This window comes from Phascolarctos cinereus, unplaced genomic scaffold (genome assembly GCF_003287225.1).
Source record: "Phascolarctos cinereus isolate Bilbo 61053 unplaced genomic scaffold, phaCin_HiC Scaffold_3;HRSCAF=262, whole genome shotgun sequence".
NCBI classification, from domain to species: domain Eukaryota; kingdom Metazoa; phylum Chordata; class Mammalia; order Diprotodontia; family Phascolarctidae; genus Phascolarctos; species Phascolarctos cinereus.
Genome location: NW_027555736.1, coordinates 30,418,428 through 30,444,544, shown reverse-complemented (window position 1 = coordinate 30,444,544; position 26,117 = coordinate 30,418,428). Strand labels below are relative to the sequence as shown.

The 26,117-nt window shown below is 40.2% G+C and overlaps 1 protein-coding gene across 1 annotated transcript in view; it reads right to left on the bottom strand.

Moving 5' to 3' along the window:
* Window positions 1–5,895: 5,895 nt before the first annotated feature.
* Window positions 5,896–26,117, bottom strand: part of TET1 (tet methylcytosine dioxygenase 1) — a 208,981-nt gene continuing 188,759 nt past the window's right edge. Inside the window, 2 exon segments of the mRNA XM_078150750.1 lie at window positions 5,896–17,411; window positions 23,991–24,330. Of these exon segments, the coding sequence (XP_078006876.1) occupies window positions 16,294–17,411; window positions 23,991–24,330 (1,458 nt within the window). The 3' untranslated portion in view covers window positions 5,896–16,293.

The following is a 26,117-nucleotide window of genomic DNA, read 5'->3' as shown; positions in this document are numbered from 1 at the left end:
TCCTGCATGTCTGTTGTTTGGAGTGTTAAAGAAGCAAATAATCTCTTTAGTTCTGGTTTCCTTTCAAACTTTTAATTGTTATTAAACATCTGTCTTTTGTCCTACATGGTTCAGTTCTCATTTGCAAGATAGGTCACCCTAGACTGCATGATGAGCTCTAGTGCTTTTCAGAACACACTGAAGGAAATGTTCCATTGCTTTTTCCTTTTTCTAGTGGGTGTAGAATAGTCTTGGGTTATTTGAACATCTTTTCCTTTGTATTTGAAGGTATTTCTCCTGGTGGTTTGCAGGACTTGTTGTTTCTAAACTGAAATGTTAATTTTGTCCACTATGTCTGGCAGTTTGCACCCTTGCCTGTTTTTTTCTCCTGGGGGTGATCTGTAAATTCTTTCAATTGGAATTTCATTTTCTATGTTCAGTTCTGCGCAGTTCTCTTCTATTTTCCTTCATTATGATGTTAAGGTTTTTTGTTCTGTCAGGTTCTTCTGGGAGACTCATGATCCTTAGCTTGCCTCTTTGCATCCTGTATTCAAGATCAGCATGATTTACTTGCATAGTGAATATATTTTCTCTTAATATTATTATTTTTTGCTTCTCTTCTTCTAGGTTGTCCTTCACTTCCGTATATTTTCTTTGCCCATCTATTACTGTCTCTTTCATTTCTTTGGTGAAGCTTGCCATTGCATATTCACATTTTTCTGTTCTGCTCTGCTGTTCAGGGCATAAATTCTGCTTTCATAATTCTCATTTCTCTTTTAAACCACTCAGGAACAAAGTGCTACATTTCCATAGCCTCCTAAAACTCCACAGAGACCTGTGTCTCATCAAGTGCAGGGTCATTTCCCTTTATTTTTCAGTATTTATTCATAGATGCCTGACTTCATTTACTAGATCTGGGAGCCATCTTTCCTTCTGCTGTTACTGTTTTTCTTGTTGATTGATCCATCGTGTTCAAGGTCTTTGAGTTTTCTTCTTCCTGATATCTTTAGTACTTCAGTATTTTACGCCTTTCTTTCTTTATCCCTATTTCCTGACTCCCTCACCTCTCATTGTGATTTCCTTAGGGGATGGATCTCAAAGCATCTCAGCCTTCCTCCCACACTGGGCAATTCATGGTTCACCAGCCTAGGTGTCTGCCCCAAGTGACTTTGGGTGGTCAAAACTGACCTCAGCTGAGTGCTCTGCTTTTTCCTCAGGCTTGGCGGAGTGCTATACAGCTCCTCACACGCATAGTGCCCCATCCTAGTGCCCCGTCCCACTCCCTCTCTTTTTCAGTTCTCCAGCCTGGTTCCAACAGCTCAGAGCCTGTTTTCCCTGGCACTGGCTTGTTCAGAGCCTTGCAGCACTGGTATTTCTTGATTGTAGTCTTGGATAGCTTTTGCTGCTGAAGGGCTTTTTCCCAGCTGGGCAAACTTCTACAGCCTGGAGATGCAGTCTCCATGGCATTAGAAAGAGAAAGAAAGGGACCAGTGTGTGTGTGTGTGTGTGTGTGTGTTGTGTGTGTGTGTGTGTGTGTGTGTGTGTGTGTAGGGGGGGGTGGATGTTTTGTTGTAAGCCTATGTTGTGTCCCTGGGTTTGCTAGTATAGCCTCACTGCCGGCAGCATGGCAGGTGCAGGAGCGTCACTTGTTCTTAGATTTGAGTATGTTTGTTTTTAACCTTCTTTTGAATTAGAAACACCTAAAAACATGGAAATGGCTGAAATTGCTGTTTCTTTGGTTCACAATTTCTGTCTGGAGAGGTTTGAGAGGTCATGGGAATCAGAGAAAATGTCTAGTCCACCATCTTGTTGCTCACATGAAAGTCCCATTGTAGACTTTCTACAACAGTACTGGGTTGAGGGTGTGCTGCCCAAAAGAAGTTAAATTTTGATGGCTGAAAGCTACCTAGTTAACTTGGGGTTTATTGGCTAGATTTCTTTCTCAAAGACCAAGCCTTAAACCTAATTCACTCAGGAGCTCATAGGTTGGATAACAATAGGTCCCTGCCCAAGCAACACTTAATGATTCTTTTGGGGGCCCTCCTGGCTCAGAGTGAACATAAATAGTAATTGTTTCTCTTTTGTCCAGCAACCCTGAAGGTCTTTCTCTCCCAGTTTGATTTTTTCTTTTTATTAAAGGTGCCTTCCCTTGACTCACTTCTCAAAAAGGCCTATTCACTGAATGGGTGTTGCCTCACTCAAAGTGAGAACCTGAAAAGGGCCAAGGTCTTCCACTGCATCCTAGGCCCAGAGGGCTCTGGAGGAGAAAGTGAGGCTGGTGCACAGCCCTCCTTCACTCAAATCAAAGTCAAGTGCGAGTCCATGGCATCATCTCCCTGATGTCATGATCCTCTTTGAGAACAAAGGACAAACCACAACTGGGGTTGTTAACTTTTTTTAGCCATTGTTGTAGAACCAGACCTGGTGCTCAGAGGATTCAGTGTTACAAGGGGAGTGGCCTATTTTAATTGCATTATAGCATTGGTTACATTAATGCATTAGACTTTATACTGTATTTTACTATTCTATATCATGCAGCAATAAACTTGCTTTTGGGGTCACTCAACTGATCAAGAAATAAACATTTTCTAAGAATATACTATATGCCAGACACAGTGCTAAGCACTGGGGATACAAAAAGAGGAGCTGGAAAAAGCTTATTGTAGAATGTGAGATTTTAGTGGAGACTTACAGGAAACCAGAGAAGTCAGTAGGAAGAGTCAAAGAGGGAGAGAGCATCACAGGCATGGGGAACAGCCAGAGAAAGTGCCCAGAGTTGAGAGATGGAATGTCTTGTTCATGGAATAGCCAGTAGGCTAGTGTCACTGGATGGAAGAGTACATGTCAGGGAGTAAGGGGGATAGGTGTGTGTGTGGGGGGACACCGGAGGCAGCAGATCCACCAGTGAGGTTATAAAGCTGGACTGTAGGAAGTTAGGAAGAGGAGAGAAAGTAGAGGCACCTATTGTAGATGGCCTCTTGGGGGAGTTTGGCTACAAAGGCAAAGGAGATATATGACGATAGTGAAGGATGGAACGATCAAGTGAGTGGTTTGTTTTTTTTAAAGGATGGAGAGACATGGGCATGTTTGTAGGCAGTAGAAAAGGAGCTAGTAGAGAGGGAGAGATTAAATTAAACAAAAGAATGGGGATAACAGAAGGGGCGATCTGTCTGAGGAGACGAGATGGAATGGGATTGCTTATACAAGTAGAAGGGTTAGTTCTGGTAAGGAGTAAGCCCACCTCATCAGTGTGAGACAGTCCAGAAAGCAGCTAAGTGGTAGGAGATAAGGAAGAGGGGGGATGAGGGAGCTCACAGGCAATGCCCTTATTTTTTTCTGTAAAATATGAGACAAAGTTCTCAGCTGAGAGATTAGGAGGAGGGAGATCCACAGGAAGTTTGAGGAGGGTTGAAAAGGTTTGGAAGAGCCACTGTGGAGAGTGGGATGGTGAGCTGATAAGGTAGGTTTTTGCCTAGGATTGCCTACAAGTAGTGAGGGCCCAGTTGAAGTTGTGTAACATAAATCTGTAGTGGACCCAGTCAGAATGGCTTTGTGATTTTCCTCCACCTCCTCCCCATCACATCCTCTAACAGTCGGTTCCCTCAGGGTTCTGTCCTGAGTCGTCTTCTCTTCTCCCTCTCTACTACTTCACCTGATCTCATCAGTTTCCATGGATTTAATGACCATTTCTCTGCTGATGATTCACAAATCCACCTACCCTTCCCCAACCTCTCTGCTGATCTCCAATCTTACATCTCCAACTGCTTTTCAGACATCTTAAAATGGATGAATATATCCAAAACAGAACTCATTATCCTTTCCCCAAATCACCTACATTCTCTATTACTTTAGAGGACATCACCATTCTCCCAGTCCTTCAGGCTCACAACCTAGGAGTCATCACGGACTCCTCACTATCTCTTCTCCTCCTCAGCCCCCATATCCAAGCTGTTAATTTCACATTTGCAATATCTCTCAGATATGCCCCCTTCTGTCCTCTGCAGGCACTTATCATCTCACATCTGGACCTCTGCAAAACCCTGCTAGTCCTTCTACCTGCCTCAACTCTCTTCCCACTCCAATCCATCCTCCATTCTGCCACCAAAATGATTTTTCTAAAGCACAGGTCCGATGTCACATACACATACATCAATAAACTTCAATGGCTCCCTATCATCTCCAGGATCAAACTCAAAATGCTCCATTTGGCATTGAAAGGCCCTTCATACCCCTGCCCCCTCCTGCTTTTCCAGGCTTCTTACACCTTCTCTTCAATCCAGTGACACTGGGATCCTTGCTGCCCATGAACAAGATCCTCCACCTGGTGATTCTGTGTGTCTTCTCTGGATGTCCCGCCATGCCTAGAACACTCTCCCTCTTTTGACTCTGCCTACAGCCTTCTCTGGATTCCAGTAAGTCTCCACTACAATTCTACTTTTTGCAGGAAGCCTTTTCCAACCCCTCTTAGCTGTAGTGCCTTCCCTCTCAATGATTTCCCATTTATCCTGTAGAGAAGTCGTTTTTACACATTTGTTTGCTTGTGGTCTCCTCCATCAGATTGTGAACCTTGGGGACAAAGACTCTGTTTTGCCTCTTTTTGTTTCCCTAGTGGTTAGCACAGAGCCTAGGTTCTTAATAAATGCTAATTGACTGACAAGAGAGTCCTCACAGAAGAATTGACATCTACCAAGATTCCATAGGAATCCTTCCAAATTCAAAGACTCATTTAACCTCAGGCAAGTGGACTATTAGTCAAACCTCAGTTTTCTCATCTTTAAACCAATGGAGTTAGACTAGATGATTTCAAAGATCTCTTTCAGCTCTAAGTCCCTATGACATCATAAAGTTTCCTTCCTACCATTTAAAGGACAGTCATTCCTTCAGCCCAATTTCTTCTTTAAAAATCTTTTGTTTTGGGAGTTGATTAAATCTATTCTCAAAGCTGGATTGCAAATACACATCATGGTTTCTTATGTATTCATGTAAGTAGGCTTGTGTTTCTTCCATCAACAAGCAGATGCCTACAGAAATAATGATTTCTCCCCACAAAGGAACTTGGTTCTTACTCAGATCCCACAATCTAACAACTTAGAGGAAGCCTAAATGTACGCACTTTTGAGGAAAATGTGGCTAGAAGTAATTTAACAAGATTTGGTAAGATTGATAATAGCTAAAAAGAGCTAGCATACACATAGAGTACATTGTGGTTTGCAACATGCTTTAGATATTATCTCATTTACTCCTCGCAACCCTGTAAGATAGTTGCTTTTAATGTCCCCATTTTATATATGGAGAAACTGAGGCAGAGAGAGGTTAAATTAATTGCCCAGGGTCACATAGCTAGTAAGATCAGAAGCTGAATTTGTACTTGGCAGTCTTCCTGACTCCAAGTACAACTAACTTTCAATCCTGTGTAGGACCTTGTCACCCAAATTGGATTAACTAACACTTGTTTGGGGCTTCCAAATTGATGTTTGGAATCAAACACCCACTTGGTTAATATAATTCCCTACTTACTAGTTACATATATTTGCTGAACTGTCACTAAGACCTTTTTGCCAAAACTGCTTTCCTTCATTAAGACTATTTTTTTCCCTTTATAAATACAGTTTACAATATTTCATGCAAATTAGGGGCATGGAAAGGTTGTTTGGTCACAGGTAAGCCTCTAACTTCTCTGAGACATAGCTTTCTTTTTCTTTGAGGCTCAAATGAGATAAGGTATGAAGGGCTTTGCAAACCTTTAATATAAACATCAGATGCAATTGTCATTGTCCTATCATTCTGCTGGAATTCTCCAAAGGGGAAAATTGGCTATTTCTATTTGTAGTTTAAAATGTATGGAATTACTGTCTTCAGCTATTAAATCTTAAAATTAAAAAAAGTTTAAGAGGAAAGAAAAATTAGACAGTCAAATGCAAAATAGAAGTATAAAATTTATTTAAAACCACCCACAAAGTTCTGTGTAATCAGGAATGATACAATTTGTAATAGACTTTTTAAAAACTCATGACAAGATTTAAAATATATTTTCAATTACAGTATTCATTTAGCCTTATTTAGTTAGGACAATGAAAAATGAAATTTAACGCTCTAAACATGAGACACACAGGAAAATAGAACAGAACACACAAATTCCACAATAACTATCTTTACATGTATGTTTCAATACTAGTATCAACATTTCAATGCATTTTGTTACATAAACATGGAATCCTGTACAACAACTGCTGTGCACCAAAAATTTAGCTTAATTAGATCTTTCAAGTAACATGCAGTCACAACTCCAAAGTCTTCAAGTACTGCTGGGAAGGGTTCCCTTGTCTGCAGAGGTTATTTCAAATGTTAATTATGAACTTAAGTCATTATAACTCTCCTTTTCTACCATCTATGATGTGGTGAAGTGCTTTTTCTTTTTAAAATTTCCCCCACATGTTGGGAACTTTAAAAAAAAAGGTGTTTTTTTTTTTAAAGAAGTGTTTGCTTATTAAGTCATTCTCTTTACTAGAATATGTGATACAGTAGGTTGGTAACAGGGAAAATATTCCCAAATACAAAAGATTAAAGCTGTAAAATAAATAGTAAATGCACCCCCCAAAGAGAAAAATAAAAAATATGTTGATTAATGAGATTAATTTGCTTTAGAACTGACTACCCTCTCAGTTCTGCTGATGATCTTTGAACACAATCTTTCCCCTTCCTACAAATGCATTTTGCTTCTGCTGACTTCTTAATGGAACCAGAGCGTCACTATGCATGGGAGCCCTGTCTGGATCCCACATACTGTGAAAGAAAACTCAACCGGTATTGTTGCTTTCTCCTAACTAGCAGGTTTGGGAATTGCCTGCCTGGATTTGGATTTCCTTCCAGAACATGTCATGGTGTTTCAGCACAACTAAATGAGACCATGCACCCCACAGTTTGTCACAATGAAACGAAATTCATGTTTATGTTACCAACAAAATGGTTCCCACAAACATTATTCAAATTATCAGGCTACTATTTGGGCCCTTCTCTGAAAGCACCTATCACAGTGATGCACATTGACTTATAATCATTAACAACAATAACAGATTCCCACAATCTGAAGAAAAGTGAAATGGTTTGTTTTTTGACACTGCAAAAAAATCCCTTGCTTTTGTGAATTCATATTTCTTAAACTGCTTAATAACAGAACCTAGGAATTGGTCAAGAATCACGAGGTTACTGGGCCATTATCACTACTCCAGTTTTTACACGGGTGAGGAATAAAATATTTATGAAATTTAGGCCAAATCCACCGACATTAGCTAGCACCAAGAATCTTCTTTTCGTAAAGAACATAGTGAGAATTCTGCCCTTCTTACAGCCCAAGTAAATGTGTAGTTACATTTGCACCCGGATGCAGTAGAGAAAAGGAACCCCGAGAAACTAAGATAATACAGTGGCCCTTTACAGAGATGATAGCACACCTTAGATTTCTGCTACTGGGAAAGACAAAAACATGGATTGTCATCTACCCTCAGTACATCCTTAGTGCTATTACAGTTTGTATAGAATGACTTTCACATTGAACTTAAATGAACTTATATATGACTTTTGTCTTTTCAGGAAATCTTCTATTGGTTTGGTTAAAAGCTTGTCCTATCCCCCCCCCCCCATACCATTTAGGAAACCATTCAGAATATTCTAAATAGTAAAAAGATAAAAACAGATTAAAAAAAGAAAATAACAAGATAAAAGCACACACAGCAAAACCTCAATAATGAACTGATGGCAATTTGGATTCATGAATAAGGTTTGGCAAGCTAAATAATAAAAACAAAGTTTAAGCAAAAACATCTTGCCATTTAGGGGCCCCTAAGTGGCACAGTGGATAGAGTTTTGGGCCTGGAGCCAGGAACACATCTTTGTGAATTCAAATCTGGCCTCAGACACTTACTGGCAATGTGACCCTGTTTGCCTCAGTTTCCTCATCTGTAAAATGAGCCAGAGAAAGAAATGGCTCTAGTGTCTTTGCCAAGAAACCCCCAAATGTGGTCATGGAGAGTTAAACATGACTGAAAAAAATGACTTAACAACCACCTTGCCATTTAAAAGAAAACTGTCTGAGCACTTTGGAAGCACCATTTCAGCTAAAGTATTAATGAAAGGAAAACTTGAAGCACTTTGGAAGCACCATTGCAACTTAAGTATGAATCAGAAATGTTCCATGTCTATTCTCAACTTGGCTATATTTGTCAATCATTCGTTTGTGTTACTGGCTGCTCTTTACCTGGGGAATGTGTCAGGAGAACTAGACTGAGTTCCAGACGTGCTGGCTAGTTAGGCAACTCTGGGCAAATTATTTATCTTTGCTGGGCCTATTTCATCATCTATAAAATAGAAGCAACAAATGGTTACTGCTCTACCTTCACTGAGAAGAAAAACGAAATTTTAAAAATCCCTTTGTAAAAAGAAAACAATTGTACACGGTTTCTTATTACCATCAGATTGCCACTCACAATTATTACTATTTTTCTTAGCAGCTACTTTTACCTCTCTAACTGGGGTGAAACTGGTCTATACAGCAGAAGAGAAAATGGATAAGTAACTTACAAATGGTGGGCTCATCCTTGGACTCTGCAGATGGCAACCAAGCCCACCGAGCCTGCTCCTGACCAACTAGGAAGGCCGTTTGAATGATTACTTAGACTATATTAGTAACCTCTCTTAGGAGCATTTAAAAACTAACTTTGTTTCTTCTTTCTCATGGTTCCTCCTATTCTAATTCTTCTTTACATCATGACTAACATGAAAATATATTTACTATGAATATACAAATAGGGCCTATATCAGATTGCACACCATCTTGGGGAGGGAGGAGGAAAAAGAGGGGGAGAAAATTTAAAACTCAAAACCTCATGGAAGTGAATGTTGGAAACTAAAAATATATAAATTATATAGAAAAAAACCCCTAACTTTCATTTGCTTTCAACCAATTTTCAATTGATCAGACCAAGTCTTCAGAATAGTTTTTGTTATTACTAAAGAATCCCTTGGCATGTGGAGTCAGGTAGGAATTAGGAGGACAGAATAATTGCACCTTTCCTCCTTTAAAATGATTTTGCATTGAAGTAAGAATTCTATATTCTATAATTCAGATTTTTAACTATCAAACTATCTTTTCCCCAATTAAATTCTATGAGTGTAAGACTCTGGGACAAAAAATATAGCAAAGTCTTGTTAAACTCTTTAGATATAATCAATTAAATAGCTCCCCCCCTTTAATACCCCATCTTGCAACTCGATTGCTCACTAAAGAATGTAAGTTCAGTGCTTTAAACTGCCATAGGGTTTGGGTGGTTGACAGATAGATATTAATGAGCATACGTAGGCAGCCTGTATTTCTCACCTTAGGATTTAGTCTCCTGAAAAAACCAATCCTGCCTCTCTCAGAACAGGCTGGTGTCATCAGAACATATGTCCGAGTAAGAAACTTTGTTCGTTCCAGACAAAGTATTACCAAGAGAAGTGAACAGGGAAGTGGAAGGGAGGCCAACTTTGTTGGGTTCCCTATTATTAAAGTACAAATTGGTTGGGGGGAGGGGAAGGAGAGGAATAGAAATTGAAAGTAGGACTTAACTCACTGGGAAAGTCAGAGGAAAGGACCTCAGGTTGAAAAAGAATGAAAGTCTAGTTAGGATTACTGAAGACCAAGTGGGGGGGGGGGCAGAGGAGAGAAAAAAAATCAGGCAATTACTTTTGAACAGTTTATAGTTAGTTAACTCCTAGCCTTCTTAATTGGGAAGAAATAAGGATTACTCATTTAGTAATCATCATTATTCCCCAGAAGTATAAGGTTGAATCCATAAGAGAAAGTAAAAAGAAAGTCACCTAACATCTATGTCTCTCTTGCCTCTAGATATAATTATGCTATAATTTAGATGGGGCAAGATTTCTAGATAAAAATCACCAATAAAATAGAATGAACAGCCAAATAGAAGATAAAGAATCAGAGGAACAGGCAGAAATACAACCACAATGAAGTACCTACAGGGTAAATAATGTACCAAAATAGGGATATACGAAGGAAAAAACTGGGGCAGAGTTTTGTAAACCAGGAGGAAGTAGTAATTGAGGAAAAGGATTATTCTGAGAAAGTATGGGGTCAGCCCCAGAGTTTACCTACCCATTCGATACTGACTGGACTGTCTAAAATGCAGGAAAAAAATTTAGGAAGAAGGCAAGAAAGAAGTTTATAGACAACCTGAAAGCACAAAATAAATACTTCTTATTTGTGGTAGTATGGCAAAACCAATTGGTAACAGTGTTTTATTGAGTGGTCAGAGGAAAGAGGAATTAATTCCAAGTGTTATGAGTCAGAGAGATCGGGAATGACTTTCAAGCACATAGTTTTGGGTGGTAGACACAACAATGCTACCCCAGACTAAAACGACCTGCCTGAACTTTTTCAGAGAGAGAAATTAACAGAAGAAACTCAGTTTTTATTAAAAACCAGAAATTTCAGGACTGAGTGAAGGGCATATAGATTCATGAGTTTCTGAAACACTGAAAAAGTTGGAGCACTTACATTTGGAAGGAACACAGTAACAGTCTAGAGAGTGGTACTTAACCCACAAAGCTGGTTAGCTTACTTAGCTAGAGGACAATGCTAAGGAGAGTCAACCTGTTAATGAACTAGCTAGCTTTGCGTAATAAAACACTTCCCTCAAAATCAGAACCTCAATCTAGTAAAGATTTGCCCTTAAATCCAAGGGCAACTCAACCAGATATAGACAAAGCAATGTTAAACCAGCTAGTTGCACTCCAGAGAAACTTGAAGCTTGCAGCTGATTTAGTGGTATTATCTTCCCTATTTCTTTTCCATGGTCATTGTGGTTTTTGAGTCACATCTCTCCATCACTGACAGTTCAATCTCCCGAAATCTGCTTAGTGATCTGGGCTTGCCCAACCAAATACTAAGCTAGGGTAGGTGGAAGCCTCTCTAAACTCCCTAAACATTTAGGTAGATTTGGGAGAAATTAACTGGAAGCTTGTTCAACATAGCTCCTTGATAAATATTTGCTTATTGGAATGGATAACATGCCTTCCATGTCTAGCAGGAGATAAGAAGATTCCTTCACAGGTAAAAGTCATGGAGATTGTTGTATAGACATGGGCAGAGGAGAGGGACATTCTGCCTTAAGAGCAGAGATGCAGAAAAGAAGGCAAAATAAAAATGTTCATACTTCCAAATTCTTCAAAATGGTAGAAAGACACATTGCTATGATGTCATCAGGCTGCATCAACAGAGCTGTTTTAATTATGCTGGACAGTTCCGCATGAGTAAAATATACCCATACCTTCAAAGCAGTACTGAATAAGGACATCTAAACCAGGCTTCTTTCCTCTTTCCAGCCCTGGAAACTACAGAGGGAAACTAGAAAACATTGCTTCTCAGGGAGCAGCTAGGCAGTGCAGTGGATAGAGCACCCGCCCTGAAGTCAAGAGGACCTGAGTTCAAATCTGGCCTCAGACCAAACACTTGAATCTTACTAGCTATGTCACCCTGAGCAAGTCACTTAACCCCCAATTACCTAAAAAGTAAAATAAAAAGATTGCTTCTCCATCAATTCAGAGCAACTGCCTTTCTCTGTTAAATGGACATCCTGTTCAACTAAATCATCCAACTAAAATTTTCCACACAATGTCAAAGTCCACGGTAATGTGACATCAAGACCAAGAAAGATTTCTATAGACAAAATGGAATCATTCAACATAGACACAGCATACACTGGAATAAGCATATCAGTTATGCACTCCTACAACATCAACATTGGCATGGCATCTGCATGCCATAGTGAAAAGAGCATAGGTTAGAATTAGGAGATTCTAAGTTACTTCAAGTCCCAGCCCTGCCTCTTTCTACCTTTGTGATCCTTGAAAAGCCAACGAACCTTTTGGGCCTAAGTTTCCTCTTTTGTAAAATAAAGGGTTGGAACTAGATGACCATGACCTCCGAGATCCCTCCTAGTTCTAAATCCATCATTTTGTGACCATCACCGATTTTGTCTGAGGAAATGTGTCTAAATATCCTAAAATATTTTAGGTTTCTTTCTTTGGACATACTATTGTAATAGTTTCTTCGTTTTTAATTAATCAGATTACACTATGACACCAATAAAATAGAAAGCAGGCTGTTTTGTATGGACTGATTCTCAGTAGATGATTTACATGAGAGACACATCTGCTGCTTTCCAACTTAGCCAGGGTTCAGGGTCACCAGTTGAGTTTCTCAAGAATTTGCCTGTGGATCAATGCTAGTCGAATGCCTCTCATGAGAATGCTACATTTGGCCAGTAGAAAAATAGACACTATGCATGCAACCTTGCATAATAAAGGTACTGGAAGACTAGAAAATAAGCAGCAAAATAATTGCCTATAAAGAAATTTAAATTCAGGCTTATGGGCAATAAACCTATTCTTCATTTAAAGGAAGGTTTGAAACTGATTCAACTCACCAAGCATTTATTAAGTACCTACTGAGTTGAACAACTTAACAAATGTTCCCTCAATAATTACAACAATCCTTTGATTGAAGCTATAGATCAATATCCTCCTTGGTATTTTGTAAAGGAGCTGGACACATTACAGAGGTGATAAAGAAAAAGAAAGGACTTAAGACACCAGCAGAGATGAATTAGAAATTTTAGTGCCTTGGACTACTGGTCCTGATTGATGAAAGAAGTAACGGCAACGGTGCCAAAGAGTTAGCTGTTGGCTGTTGTGGGCAGCTGTTATCTTTGATAAGAGATCAGAGATGAGGAGATTTGTAACTTGCTACAAAGTGATGACATTAAACCCCCTGGGCTATGTATTAACCATGAAGATAATGCATTACTAACGATAAGGTTTATACCATATGAAAAATTCAGGTAATGATTATAAAGAGAAGGGACAGAAGAGTAGAGGACTTAATGCTAAATCAAATCATGCTAACAGAACAGTCTTCTGAGTGACCTTGTATTTGAAGCCAGAATTATTTCTGGGTTTTATAAACATTAGTATTCTGAAATGCCACAATGAAAATTCCAAGAGATACATATGATGTGGACTACTTACTATGTGTTAAATGAACACGAGCTCTTAAAAATCCCTGGCAATGGAAAAGACTGAAATAAGAAAAAATTTTAAAGGGAAAACCTGGCATAACAAAATGAAATGGATTTCAAATTTTCTGGAAAATAACTTGGTTTAAATTGGTTGTTTTCCTAATTTGACCAGGCTTCAAAAACCTGAATTCTGAGGGACTCAACTTCTTTTGTGCTTATTAAAAATTTCAGGGCACAGGTAACTAGGAGGAGGAAATGAGCTCTGTGTGTGTGTGTGTGTGTGTGTGTGTGTGTGTGTGTGTGTGTGTACTAGCAAGAGTCCTTTTATGTTTGTTAGGATTCAGGGACCCAGAGAACACAAGACAGAGGCCATATCCTACTGAGTTGAACTGAAAATGGCTCTGACCTCCATGGTCCCAATAACGTGGATTGCTAAGAGGCAGATCTGTACTACAACATGCACTCAAGCTAACAGAATAGAGAGTCCCTTCTGAATGGCTGGCAAGAGTTAGGAAAACTCTAGTTTGCTATATTTTCCCTCAGGGAGATTATTTAAATACCCTCAGTCCTACCAAATCCTGGACCAGAAGACCATGGGTAAAAATTTCAGAGAAAATTCCAAGGCCAACTTCTGTAATATTTTCTGAGCTTTGCTTGTATTTGTTGCTGTCTCTGAACTCCAAACAGAAGAGATAGCTCAGCATTTTTTCCTAATAAATTTGCTTGACTAGGAAAGAAGTTGAATCACAGCTGCTAGTAAAAGCTAAGGCTCAGAATCGAAAATGATTAAATACATTAGCACCCCTGCAAACACTGGAGCAGTATGGTTGCTCTTTGGGGGCTGAGGGCTACAGGAACTCTGCCTTTACCATTTCTAAGAACTTTAAGACAGGGTTAATCATTGAGGAACTACATAGTTAATTTCTAAAGCTACTTGGCTCAAGCTGCCATTTCTAGTCAGTAACAGGCCACTGTGCTAAACAAAGGAGAAGTGTGTATTCCTGATCATCCAATACTCGAAAATACCTTGAAGCAGCCAGAGCAACTTACAATTCACCACTTATACAGTCATTACATATACAAAACTTCAGGCTCACAAAAATATACATGTCTTAAAATGGAGATCTAAGGCACACCAAAGACTAAAACAATTCAATGTATTTTCTTACATATGTTCAAGAAGCAGAAAACTTCTGGTCCAAGATGGCGGCCCAGCATTTTGACCTTTTTTGTTTTTTATAATCCCTTCATATTCCTTTATTTGAAGCAGTCAAAAGCTGGACACAACACCTTGCTCCACAGGGTATTTGCCAATCCTACTCAAGACAGTAAGTTACAAAGTGTTCAAAGAGAGAGACTGAAACTCCAGTGAGGGGTATACAGGAAAAAAAAAATTTTAATTAACAAGTTCATGTATTTTCTGCACCCAAACTTTCAGTATTAATGGTTGTGGTAGATTCCTATGGCATTCCCAAGGAAAAAGCACCATTAGTTTAGATACTAGCAAGTAACCTAGACATTTCAGATTTATTTTGTTATAGCACCTCTACATCATAACACAGTCAAATACAGCATTAATATAATTCTTCATAGACAAAAGGTTTAGTTTAGATAACTTACTGTTTGGCTATAACTTCTATTCAATAAATAAATGTAAAAATGAAAAAGAAAGGAAGATGGGATTCTATTGTATTTAGTAAATGGAGTGTCAACTTTTCTATTTTTTAGAACAAAAGTAACCATATTTATTTGGTGAAACAGAAGTTTCCAAAAATTGGGAGCAAATGATTCAAAATTAAAACAAAGTTTCCAACAAAATATAAATTGATGTTTTAAAATATTCACAGAAGTTGCTCATGAAGGAAAAAAAAAGGCCTATTTGAACTGAGTTAGCATTTGTCCTGACTACTGAACATTTCTGTAGGACCTTGTTTGATACATTTTATATACACAATGGAAAAAAAAGAGAGGTTTTGTTTTTTCATTTGAATCAATTTTTCTCCCAAATCAGTAAGAGTTTTCAGAATAGACAAGGCAAGTCTAGGGCTTATTTATTTATTTAGTTGCTCATCCCATACCTTCTGGGCTTTAGGAGGGCGTGGTGGTCTACTTCACCCATTTTTGTTCTGAAAAATTCTTCACTGATGAGGACGGATGAAAGTTTGGTTAGATTACTGACTGCAAGATTGCTCAAAAAAAAATCAGAGAGTTTACCTTAAAAAAGCTCCCAGTATGTTATTCTAACTCCCAATAACGACACAGACAAACACTGGCAATATATTTCCTAACTTCGATTTTGTAGACAACAGTTTTCTGCATTGCTTACTGATTTATATGTATGTGATATCGTCAATGAAAAAAAGGTCAAATAAAAAAGAAACACCACAAACCACATACATTATTAGTATACATATTTCCGTTGTAGCAATATGGAACTCTATACAGCAAGAATAAAATGATTTCTTTTGTAGAATATGCACAAACAATAGACAATATGATTCTCATACTATACTATTTCAAGTTAATTTTAAAAATAGAAAGTGCTTTTAAAATATATATATATATATGTATATATATTTACAGTTTACAAACAGCCTCCAACCATCACTAAGGATAACAACTGGGGCGTTCTATATGATACGAGAACTCTTTCCAGAGAGAGGGAATTTCATTGGTAATTTATGAAGGTATAAATGGACTTTCACTTTTAGCTCAATGATTGGAAGTTGTTGGAACAATGGCACCATGAAGTAATAGTTCAGCTTATCTTTCACTGTTTCAATGTGGTTAAGCACCAAGAGCTATGGAGAGCTAATACTGTAAAACTTGATTTTTACCTCTTAAAATAGGAAAGAATCTGTTAAAATCCTCTAAAAATGATTTTTCTTTCATAGTAAACAGACTCGATTTAAAGCACCAAAAGTATAAATTCCTAAAGGTCATAAACTGAATCTTTCTATCAAGGTTAATAACCTAATCAAAACTTTTCTTAAGCAATCTATTAAAAACTATAAAATTTCTTTTTTTGTTGTTTAAAACGTGCTTAAGCACCACTCCACCAATGATCAAAATATAAAGTCACATTTAAGAAATCACTCTCCCCCCCATTTTTTTTTTACCTCAGCCTTAAAATGGTTGAGATGAACAAAGAGAAAACTACAACTTGACTCTTTTTGTTTTCAACAGCACCTTGAAGTAACAGAACATTGCACGGGGACAAGATTCTGTGTTTTAAAAGCCTTCAGACCCAATGATTATAGGGCCCTGCGACTTGAGTGAGGGCATAAGAAGACACTGTAATGACATTGTCATGAGTTACTGTTAATGCTTTCCGGGAAGGAATTTGGTTCAATTCATTTTCCTCACAGAACATCTCAGGCCTCTCAGCAGGCTGTTTGGTTTTCTGGTTGTTGACATTTTCAGTAGCTAGCCTCTCAGCCTCTCTCTCTTTCTCTCGGGCTCTTTCAGCCATCTTTGCCTCCCATACAGCCCACCCATGTCTTGGTTCATTCAGGTTCTTGTGCTGATAGAAGACAAGGGAGATCCGTGTGGGATGGTTGCGGTTTGGCTTTCGGATGGGGGTCGTGGCATGAAGCTCTCGCCGGGCACACTCAATTAGCACCGAGCCATGGGAAGGGGCCACTGCCACTCCACCAATGTTGTCGTCCAGGAAGTTGTGTTCGCTGTCTGACCACGTCTCTTCTGCCTTCTCGTCACTGGCAGCTGACTCTGTCAGCCCATCACGTGGTACCTGCTCAGCAGCTGATGGGAGACGAGCCGCTAGCTCAGGCTCCTGCCTGCTGGCGTTCACCAGGGATGAAGCCAAAGCAGCGATTTCACTTGGACCTGTCTTGTGCTCATTGTCTAATTTCACTGGGCTGGAGTCACCAGGGCTAGCTATCTGAGTAACAGGTGGCAGTAATGATAGAGGCTGGAATCTTGCCATGTTGGAAATTAGATGCTCAACTGGGCCAGCAGGAAGGTCAGCACGAATTTGGGGATCTGTCATGGTGGAAGCCACTCCAGGAAGAGATGCTGGCTCAGCATTCAGTAGAAGTCCAGGGCATTCCTCAGTTACTGCATTAGCACCACTGTATTTTGTAGAAACCACTGTCCAGGGTGGAACACTACCCTGATCCGAAAACCCGTAGGAAATTTCAGAGTCATTCTGAAATGAAGTTGCTGCCAAGCCAGACATAGGGGTCAGGGAGGAGTCCAGAGGTAAGTTTGTCTCTTTCAATGGGTGATGAATGGACTTGATCCAAGAGTAGCTTGTAGTGTTGGCCACACTATGAAGGTTAAAATGTGGGTCTGGAAGTTCACTCTTTTCATCAGGTTGCAATGCCTCAGTTTTGTTACCTATACAAAAAAGGAACGACAAAGAGGGGGACAAAAATCATACCAAAACCTGAATAAAAACTGCTTTTCTACATAGTACCCAATAAGTAAATGTTTCTAATGAAGTGTGCTACTCTTAAATTATTTGGCATATGATTTTTAACATTAAGATCATAACATTTGGACCTAGAAAGGTTCTTAAAAATCACCTCACTTGAAAAAGTCTGATATTTCATACAATGATACATACTCAGGGACCCAGACCTCTGAATTGTTTTGCTTGGCTTTACTGAACTATTTTTTCCCTTCATATATATATACATATATATATATATATATATATATATATATATATATGTACGTATATGTATTGTGCATGTATGCATGTCATAAGGAAGATGGCTCTCTCGGAAGGCAAGAGTGAAAGGGGCCACCTAGGTAATGAGATAATAATCTGTTAACATTTTTTTTAAACCAGCACCCTTTACAGATAATCGCTAGCTGAGGCCCAAGGAGTAGCAAAGACTGCCTGTGGCTGCACTGGTAAGAAGGAGCAGAGCTAAGGCTCAAGGCCAGGGGTCTTTCCTGTCATTCTGTTGTCTAACATTTGCTGATTTCTTCCTAAGTGAATCTTCATTTTGAGGATCTTTGATGTCTTCAGTGAGGTCTGGGGAAAGTCCCAAGGAATGGAGGAGCCAAGAGGGTAACAAATTTAAGAGGATCACAGAGCTACAGAGTCAGAGGCAGGATTTGAATCCAAGCCTCACTGGCTCTAAGTCTGGCAGCCCATGCACTATATCATGACTGCCATATTGTTCATGCTGCTGTGAAAATCTGGATACAGAAACACCTCAAACTGCCAACTGCACCTCACAGACACTTAAGACTTAGTTAAATGCAGAGTGGACATAGAATTGCCTTGATGTAAGAGAAAGAACTGTCCTCATCTTTGTAAAGTTTAGAGGAAGTACAATTGGAAATGTTTTTTAAAAGCCAGTTTAGTACCATAGTTGCACATTTCCCTCTCGGAGCCTCATATTTTTCATTGGTAAAATAAAGTGTGCATGTATGTGCATACATGTGTGTGAAGGGAGGCAAGCAAGGGGGGCATGAATTAGATGATTTCTAAGGTCCTTTCCAACTCAATGTTTCTATTTTAAAAAATACAATCCTATAGAATATATTCTTACAGAAGAACTATGAGCCTAAATTCCACAGCAGGTGAACACTACCATAGACAACGTAATTCATTCTGGTCATTGTAAATCTACATTTCTGAGAAAAGGACAGTTGAACGCATTTAAGTAAAATGAGAAAATTGGCAGTAAATAATGATTTTATTGAAAAAAATTCTAAAAATTACGATACATTAGAATGCCTCCTTTTAAACCCTTCATTCACTAGGATAAAATAATAACCATAATAATAATAATTTCATATGGAAAATTACATAAGAGCCCAATAACCATCATCTAAAGCTTCTTTTCAACAACTCCAAAATACTCATGATGGAAAATGCTGTCCACATCCAGAAAAAGAACCCATGGGTTCTGAATGAAGATCAAAGCATATTATTTGCTTTCTCTCCTTTTTTTTCCTCTCTCATGGTTTCTCCCATTGGGTTTAATTCTTCTTTATAACATGACTAATGTGAAAATAGGTTTAAAATAAATGTATATGCTGTATATCAATTTACATGCTGTTGTGAGGTGGGGGAGGGGAGAGATGGGGAGAAAATGTGGAACTCAAAAGCTTATAGGAGGCAGCTAGGTGGCATGGTGAATAGAGCACCAGCCCTGGAGTCAAGAGGACCGGAGTTCAAATCCGGCCTCAGACACTTGACATTTATTAGCTGTGTGACCCTGGGCAAGTCACTTAACCCCATTGCCTAGCAAAAAACAAAAATAAAACAAAACAAAAAAATCTTATGGAAGTGAATGTTGAAAACTAAAAATAAATAAATAAATTTTTTTTTTGGAGAGTTTCTTTTCCATTCATTCTTTTTTTTTTCTAAATAAACAACCTACTTTGTGGAGAAGTTGGATAGGCAAGTAGAAAGTCTTAGTAAAGGTCATGAATGGTGTGGGTTGGTAACTGAGTTCTCTACTCCTCAGGCTCTTTGATATTTATAGTGATTTCTCCATTATTCCATATCAGAATGACAGTAGCTAATTTATACAGTATTGTCAAAGGAATGAAACATTCCAATTAAGCGAATTTCCTTCCTTTTGAGCTTTAAAGCTAAAATTTAAAAACCTCTTTTGACAAATCTTTTAAAAATACATTTTACATTTTGTTGCCATAGGGGACAGGGACAGGATCTGAGATTTCCTTGATGTATGATGATGAAAACTCCACCACCAAAGCAGGTCAGTATTTTTGTTGTACTTCCCAGTCCCAGCTAGGTGGTACAGTGGATAGAGCACCGGCCCTGGATTCAGAAGGACCTGAGTTCAAATCTGGCTTCAGACACGTAACACTTACTAGCTGTGTGACCCTGGGCAAGTCACTTAACCCTAACTGCCTCAATAAAAAGAAAAAAAAATGAGGTGGAGCATGACCCAAGGCTTCCCGGTTCCAAGGTCTGTTCACTTTCTGCTCTGTCTTATTAAACATAATTCCCTCCATCATTTACAAGGCAGAAAATAACACATAAGGGAGCAAGAAGCAGCATGGATGCTGGACAGAGGGCTGAACCTGGAATCAGAGGATCATGACTTCCACTAACGTATTCTTCAGACAGCTCATTGTGGCGGAGAGAAAAACCTCGATTCTTCAGAGCTATGCCTGTGAAGCACGAACTCTGGGCAGTATGTAGGGTGTTAGACTTGGAATCATAAAGACCTGAGTTCAAATCTGCCCTTAGACACTTACTAGCTGTATGATTTTGAGCAAGTCACAAACTCTGTCTGCCTCAGTTTCCTCATTTGTGAAATACAGATAATACTAGCAGCTGCTTCACGGGTTTGCTGTGAGGATCAAATGGGATAAGTCATGTAAAGCACTTTGCAGACCTTAAAGTATCATATAAATGTGATGATGATGATGATGATGATGATGATAATGATGATTACATATTACAGAAAGGCTTCAATCGTCGTAAGGATAGAAGTCCAACTCAGCTACTGTTGAAAAGGCCTATTTGATAGGAAAGAGGGCCACCAAGTAATGTATTTTTTTTTTTGCTTTTTGGTGAGAGAGTTGGGGTTAAGTGACTTGCCCAGGGTCACACAGCTAGTAAGTGTCAAGTGTCTGAGGCCAGATTTGAACTCAGGTCCTCCCGACTCCAGGGCCAGAGCCCTATCCATAGTAATGTACTTTTTAGCCCACTGCAATCCATAAGACTTTACCAAGGCTTAAAGGAGCTGTGATCTAGTAATTTGTAATAATAATAATAATAATAATAATAATAATTATAATAATAATGATAATGATAGTTAATATTTATACAGCATCTTAGGGTTTGCAAAACACATTGCCGATATTATCTCATTTGATCTTCACAACAACCCTGGGAGGGGGGTGCTATTGTTATTATCCTCATCTTACGAGAGCAGTAAACTGAGGCAGAGAAGGGTTAAGTAACTTATGATAATGGAGCATCCACGTGGATGAATTCATGGACCTGTAAAGTGGCAGCGTGCAGACTCAGAATCTCATGGAATCCCTCTGATATTTACCACATTGCAGGAAGATGACAAAGCTATGATCAGTTCAGCGCAGCTCCGGATGACGCCGATCAAGTTCCCTGAGCTCTCTGCCCATCGAGCTGTTAGAAGACTTTTTTCTCAGTCTCCTCTTGACATTCAGACACAGGGAGATGGCACAGTGAGGCAGCTGGTGCTCAGTCGATAGAGCTCGAGGCCTCAAGCCAGGGAAATCCGAGTACAAATTCAGCCTTAGATACTTCCGAGCTGTGTGACCCTGGGCAAGTCACTTCACCTCCGACTGCCAGGACAAAAGGATCCACTGAGGAAGGAAGTATTTATGCCCAGAAAGCCCCCTGGCCAGCATTGGCGTGCTACGGTCCATGGGGCCGTGAAGAGCCAGGCACGATGGATAGATGGCTAGGCCTGGAATTAGGAAGAGCCGAGTTCAAATCTGGCCTCAGACGCTTGACAGCTGTGTAAACCTGGGCGAGTACTTCACTTCTGCCTGCCTCAGTTCCCTCCACTGTAAAATGGAGCTAATCACAGAATCCACTTCCCAGATATTTGTTCAGCACTTACCACAATGCTGGGCACTTGGTAAACACGTGTTTCCTTTTTCTCTTTTGTCTACTGACCCAGACACCTGCTTTGACATCCTGTTAAAATCGTGATGCAAAGGATAGTGGGTAAACCACAGGGTTATTTTCTCCTTACATGGAAAAGATCAAGCCCATTTCCCTCCACAAAAAAGAAGAGAGAAATTGACCAAGACATGATCAGAAGAAATAAATACAAGAGAAAGTGAAAAGGCACATAAGTAGACTAGAGAGAAATTTTACTTGGGCTAGCAAGAACGACAGAAACAAGGGAAAACAAAACAGGGCAGAAGGAAAGGGACAAAGACTCTCACTGGTGAGGTTTCAGGGCTGATTTAATACTGGGAAAACTATCAGCTTAATCGACCAGATCATTAACAAAAACTGTGGAGGTTTCTACTTTATTAAGTGAGTATTGCGAATGAAACGACTGGTGCAGACCCACAACCTAAAGAAAAGCAGAAAGTGGAGGCTCAGCTACATCAGACTCGTCTTCTCTCTACTTGGAGAAACCTTCACATAGAAATGAAAATAGAATAAAAGGGGCCACGCCTCAGATGCCCATGTCGCTTCCAGAATCCTAGGGAAAGGCGAAGGCCGAAACCACCATTAAGGAGGTGGGGGGATGCCAAAGTAAAGGTCACAAAGCATTTGCACGGAGAAGCGTCACCTCCATCTCTTCACGCCTCTCAGGAGGGAGTGGCTGCCACGCTGGAGACCAGATGTGTGCTCTCACAAGTTTTCAATGGCCTCTGATGCTGCTCTTCCTGATTCTCCTTGCTAAAAGTGAGCTCTCTTGCCTTCAATCTCGCAGAGCTGTTTGAGCTTCCCTCAGCAGAGTTATGGCACATGATTCTCGTCATGGGTGCCTGTCCTGAACTCTGCCAGACAGAGGGTACGAACTAGTTTTTATTCATCTTAATCTCTCCTAGTACTTTGTATACATTAGGCAAATGCTCAGTGCAGTGAGTAAAGGGAATTACTATTAATGTAATATACAACCCAGAGAAAGAAATGAAAGTCCTGGGATGAAAAAATAACAAAATGATGGAACTGGAAAAACAAAACACATCTAACCACAATGTCAGCTTTCAAGGGGAAAGCTCTGGGTTGAAATGTAAAACAAATAGTGAAGAGGGTCGGACGTGGACTGATACCTGGACACCTTAAGAGGCCAGGGAAAAGCTGCTTTTAAGTCCTCCCATTCTGATGGCCAGAGCCAATGCCCAGTGCTGGCCAAGAGCTCCTGAGAATCCAGTGTGATCTATACCTGCTCATCTGTAATGTGGGGAGAATACCCCTCAAACTCAGCTAAGTCATCTGTGACCACGAGATGGTTAAGAGCGATGTCACAAAAAAGAGAAACACTTCGAATGCAATTACAGGATTGGGCGGGGCATAGCTGAGGACCACAGGCCCCCAAGGAACCTCTTCTTCCTGCCAGATCACATCAACTTTGTATTCCCTTCTCTTCCTCCGGGAATCCCTTGTATGGAGGAGGGTGGGGAAAGCACAGGGAGTAACCATGTCTCTTATTTTTCACTATTTCAAAGTAGTTAAGCACCAAGGGCTGTGGAAAGCCATTATCATAAACCTTGTTAGAGACTACTTCCTCCTCCAGCTACGGTGGACTTAGGAGGTGACCAGGTGATGCAGAGCATTGACTGCTGTACTTTTGAGGGAGAAAGATCTACGTTTGAATCCTTCCTCAGATTCCAACTTAGCAACGTGACCCTGGCAACTCAATTCACTTTTCTGAGGCTCCGGTTGAAATGGGAGTAATAATAGCCACCCAGCAGGGTGGTTGTAATGTTCAAATGAGAGAGTATATACACAGTGCTTTGCAAACCTTAAAGCATTATACATATGCTATCTCATGTACTTCAATAATTATCCATGTAGTTCTACAGTAATTAATAATAATAACTCATCGTTGGATGTGTTATAAAGATTTACAAAGCATTTTCCTCACAACCACCCCATTAAGTAGGCAATTCCAATACTGCTGTTCTCATTTTTCAGCTGAAGAAACTGAGGCCCAGGTAACTTTTACAAACAGCATCAGATCCATGATTCTAATCTAGCTCTTCTAACTCTGCCTGAGAAAACCGGGATGTGTTTGATGATTTTCTCAACGAGGCAGAGGAAGATGACATTTTTTAAAGGAGGGAGGGGGAAGAAAATCAAGCGCAAAAGATCGCCCCAATTCTTAAACCAGCGGCTGGCGTTCAGTGGAGTGCACATTGATCAGGCACTTCCTGTGCACAGAGCTCTTTACAAGCTTTAGGTAAGCTCCTGTCTTCTCCACCCTCCTGGTGCTGGGAGAACGACCAAGTCAGTTGTGTGCTACTCACCTAAAGGCTGGGGCGCCTTGGTGCACACTTCAGGAGGCCCATTTCTGAACTTTACTGGAGGTGGGTGTTTCTTTGGTGCCTGGCCAGGCTTTTCAGCTGGCCCCCTCCTGACGTCTGCCTTCTTTTTCTTAGAGGCTCTTGCCGGCTCTGCTAACATCCTCACTTCTCGGGGGAAGGCGGTGAGCACCTGGATAGCACCCGTTTTAATCTTGGCTTCTAATCCTTCTTTTGTACCAAATTCATCTGTTTGGGAAATTTTATAAAGCGGCAGCACATGGAGCTGCTCGTCTCGGGGAACCACACCCACTGAGCGGTTATCTTCCTTGGTCAATGTACACACCTGCGGAGAGAATCGCAGAGAGAGACATCAAGGCTGAGAGCCTCCGAGGTACCTGGGCATCTCCTTGGAGGATCCTCATTTTCCCTTGGGGGCTTTGAAATCACTCTTCAGGTCCCCAATAGGGAGTCAACTTGGGATACTTTCAGCACATATTCCTGTTTCCAAATATTGGTTTCTATCGAAGTACTACACCAGTCAACACGCATTTATGGAGCACCTGACATCCAAGGAACTCAGCTAAATGTGGGGAATACAAAGAAAGCAAAAAATAACCCCTGCCCTCAAGACATTTACACTCTAACATGGGGAGACAACATGGACACACTAGCCAACCGGCACTACTTATCATGTTTGGAATTCAAAGAAAGGCAAATAAAAAACCCAAACAAACCAGTGTTCCTCTTGAAGAGCTCACAGTCTAATGGGGTGTGGGGGCATGGGAACCTCGCGCAAACAGCTAAGAACGAACAAGACACTGCAGGACACACTGGAGACACTCTTTGAGGGAAGTCACTGGCGTTAAAGGAGCCGGGGAAATGCTTCTTGGGCAGAAAGGAGGACTAGCTTTTTGCTACAGCTTTTCTTCCAATATTCATGAAGAGACAGAGGGAAAACAAAGGTTTGTTTCTTAGAGTAGGCCGTTGAGCTAAAAGAGAATGTATTTTATTTAACCCAAGCGGTCCTCTCAGACACCAACTCCAGCCAACATGAATGGGAAAAGACAGGGCTGAAAATGCCAAGGAATCCTTAAATGACCATGTTTGGCTGTAAAGCAAAGGCACTCTGCTGGCTACTCTGTGATACCAGAGGCTGAGCACTAGACAGAAGAGATGGGCATGGTCTTATTGTTCTGGCAGAGCTGATATATCCACAAATTTTCATTCTTTAATATTCAGGCCAAACCAACACTTTTAGCTAAAGCATTCATTTCAAAGAAAATATAAAATCAGCATCAATGAATCAAGTAACTCTTGGTTCTAATTCTCTACGTGAAACCTCTGCTTCCCTTCCCGATTCCGCTCCAGGCCTCACTAAATGCCTTTCACCCAGACCTGGAGGCCTGACAAGCCCTCCCGCCTCTGCTGGCCCTCGGCCAATAATTGCTTTCCAATCTGGAACTATTTCAAAATGGAGGCTTGAAATACCCAGCTCCAGTGGCTTTTTGACCTTATTCTCTGCCCTACTCCCATTGGGACTTGCTCATGTGTTTGATAGAGTATTTTCCTCGAGAGGAAGCTCAGCTTAGTGGATAGAAGGCCAGCCGGGGAAAGAGGAAGACTTGGGTTCTATTCCTGCCTCTGACACATACTGACTCTGTGACCATGCACAAACTAGTCCCTTGCTGCCCCCAGACAACCTCCTAAGAATCTAAATTACAGACTGGGTATTCATCTGCAACTGGAAGGGATTGCACCCTGGCAGTACCTATGAAGGTAACAAAGTCTGTGAAATCCCAGGCCTAGATAAAGAGCCATAAACATTTAATACCTTATCATAAAAATGTCTCACAATCTCACACATTCCCCTCAGTATCAGCCAATCTGTCATACTGAAGAATTTAAAATAAATGATTAGAAGAGAGGGAAAAGGGGAGAAAAGAATTTTTAGCCTTCCGACTTCATCAGAGAAGTGGAGAAATAGCTTTCTTAGAGACTGAATGAGAAAGAGCCATTCTGACAGCACTCTGTATCTTCATGGTAGGATGCCACCTTCCTAAACTTGAAGCTGTTGGGGTTCTGTCATTAAAGGAACACATAATTAGGCGATGGCTGTCTTATTTGCAGAAG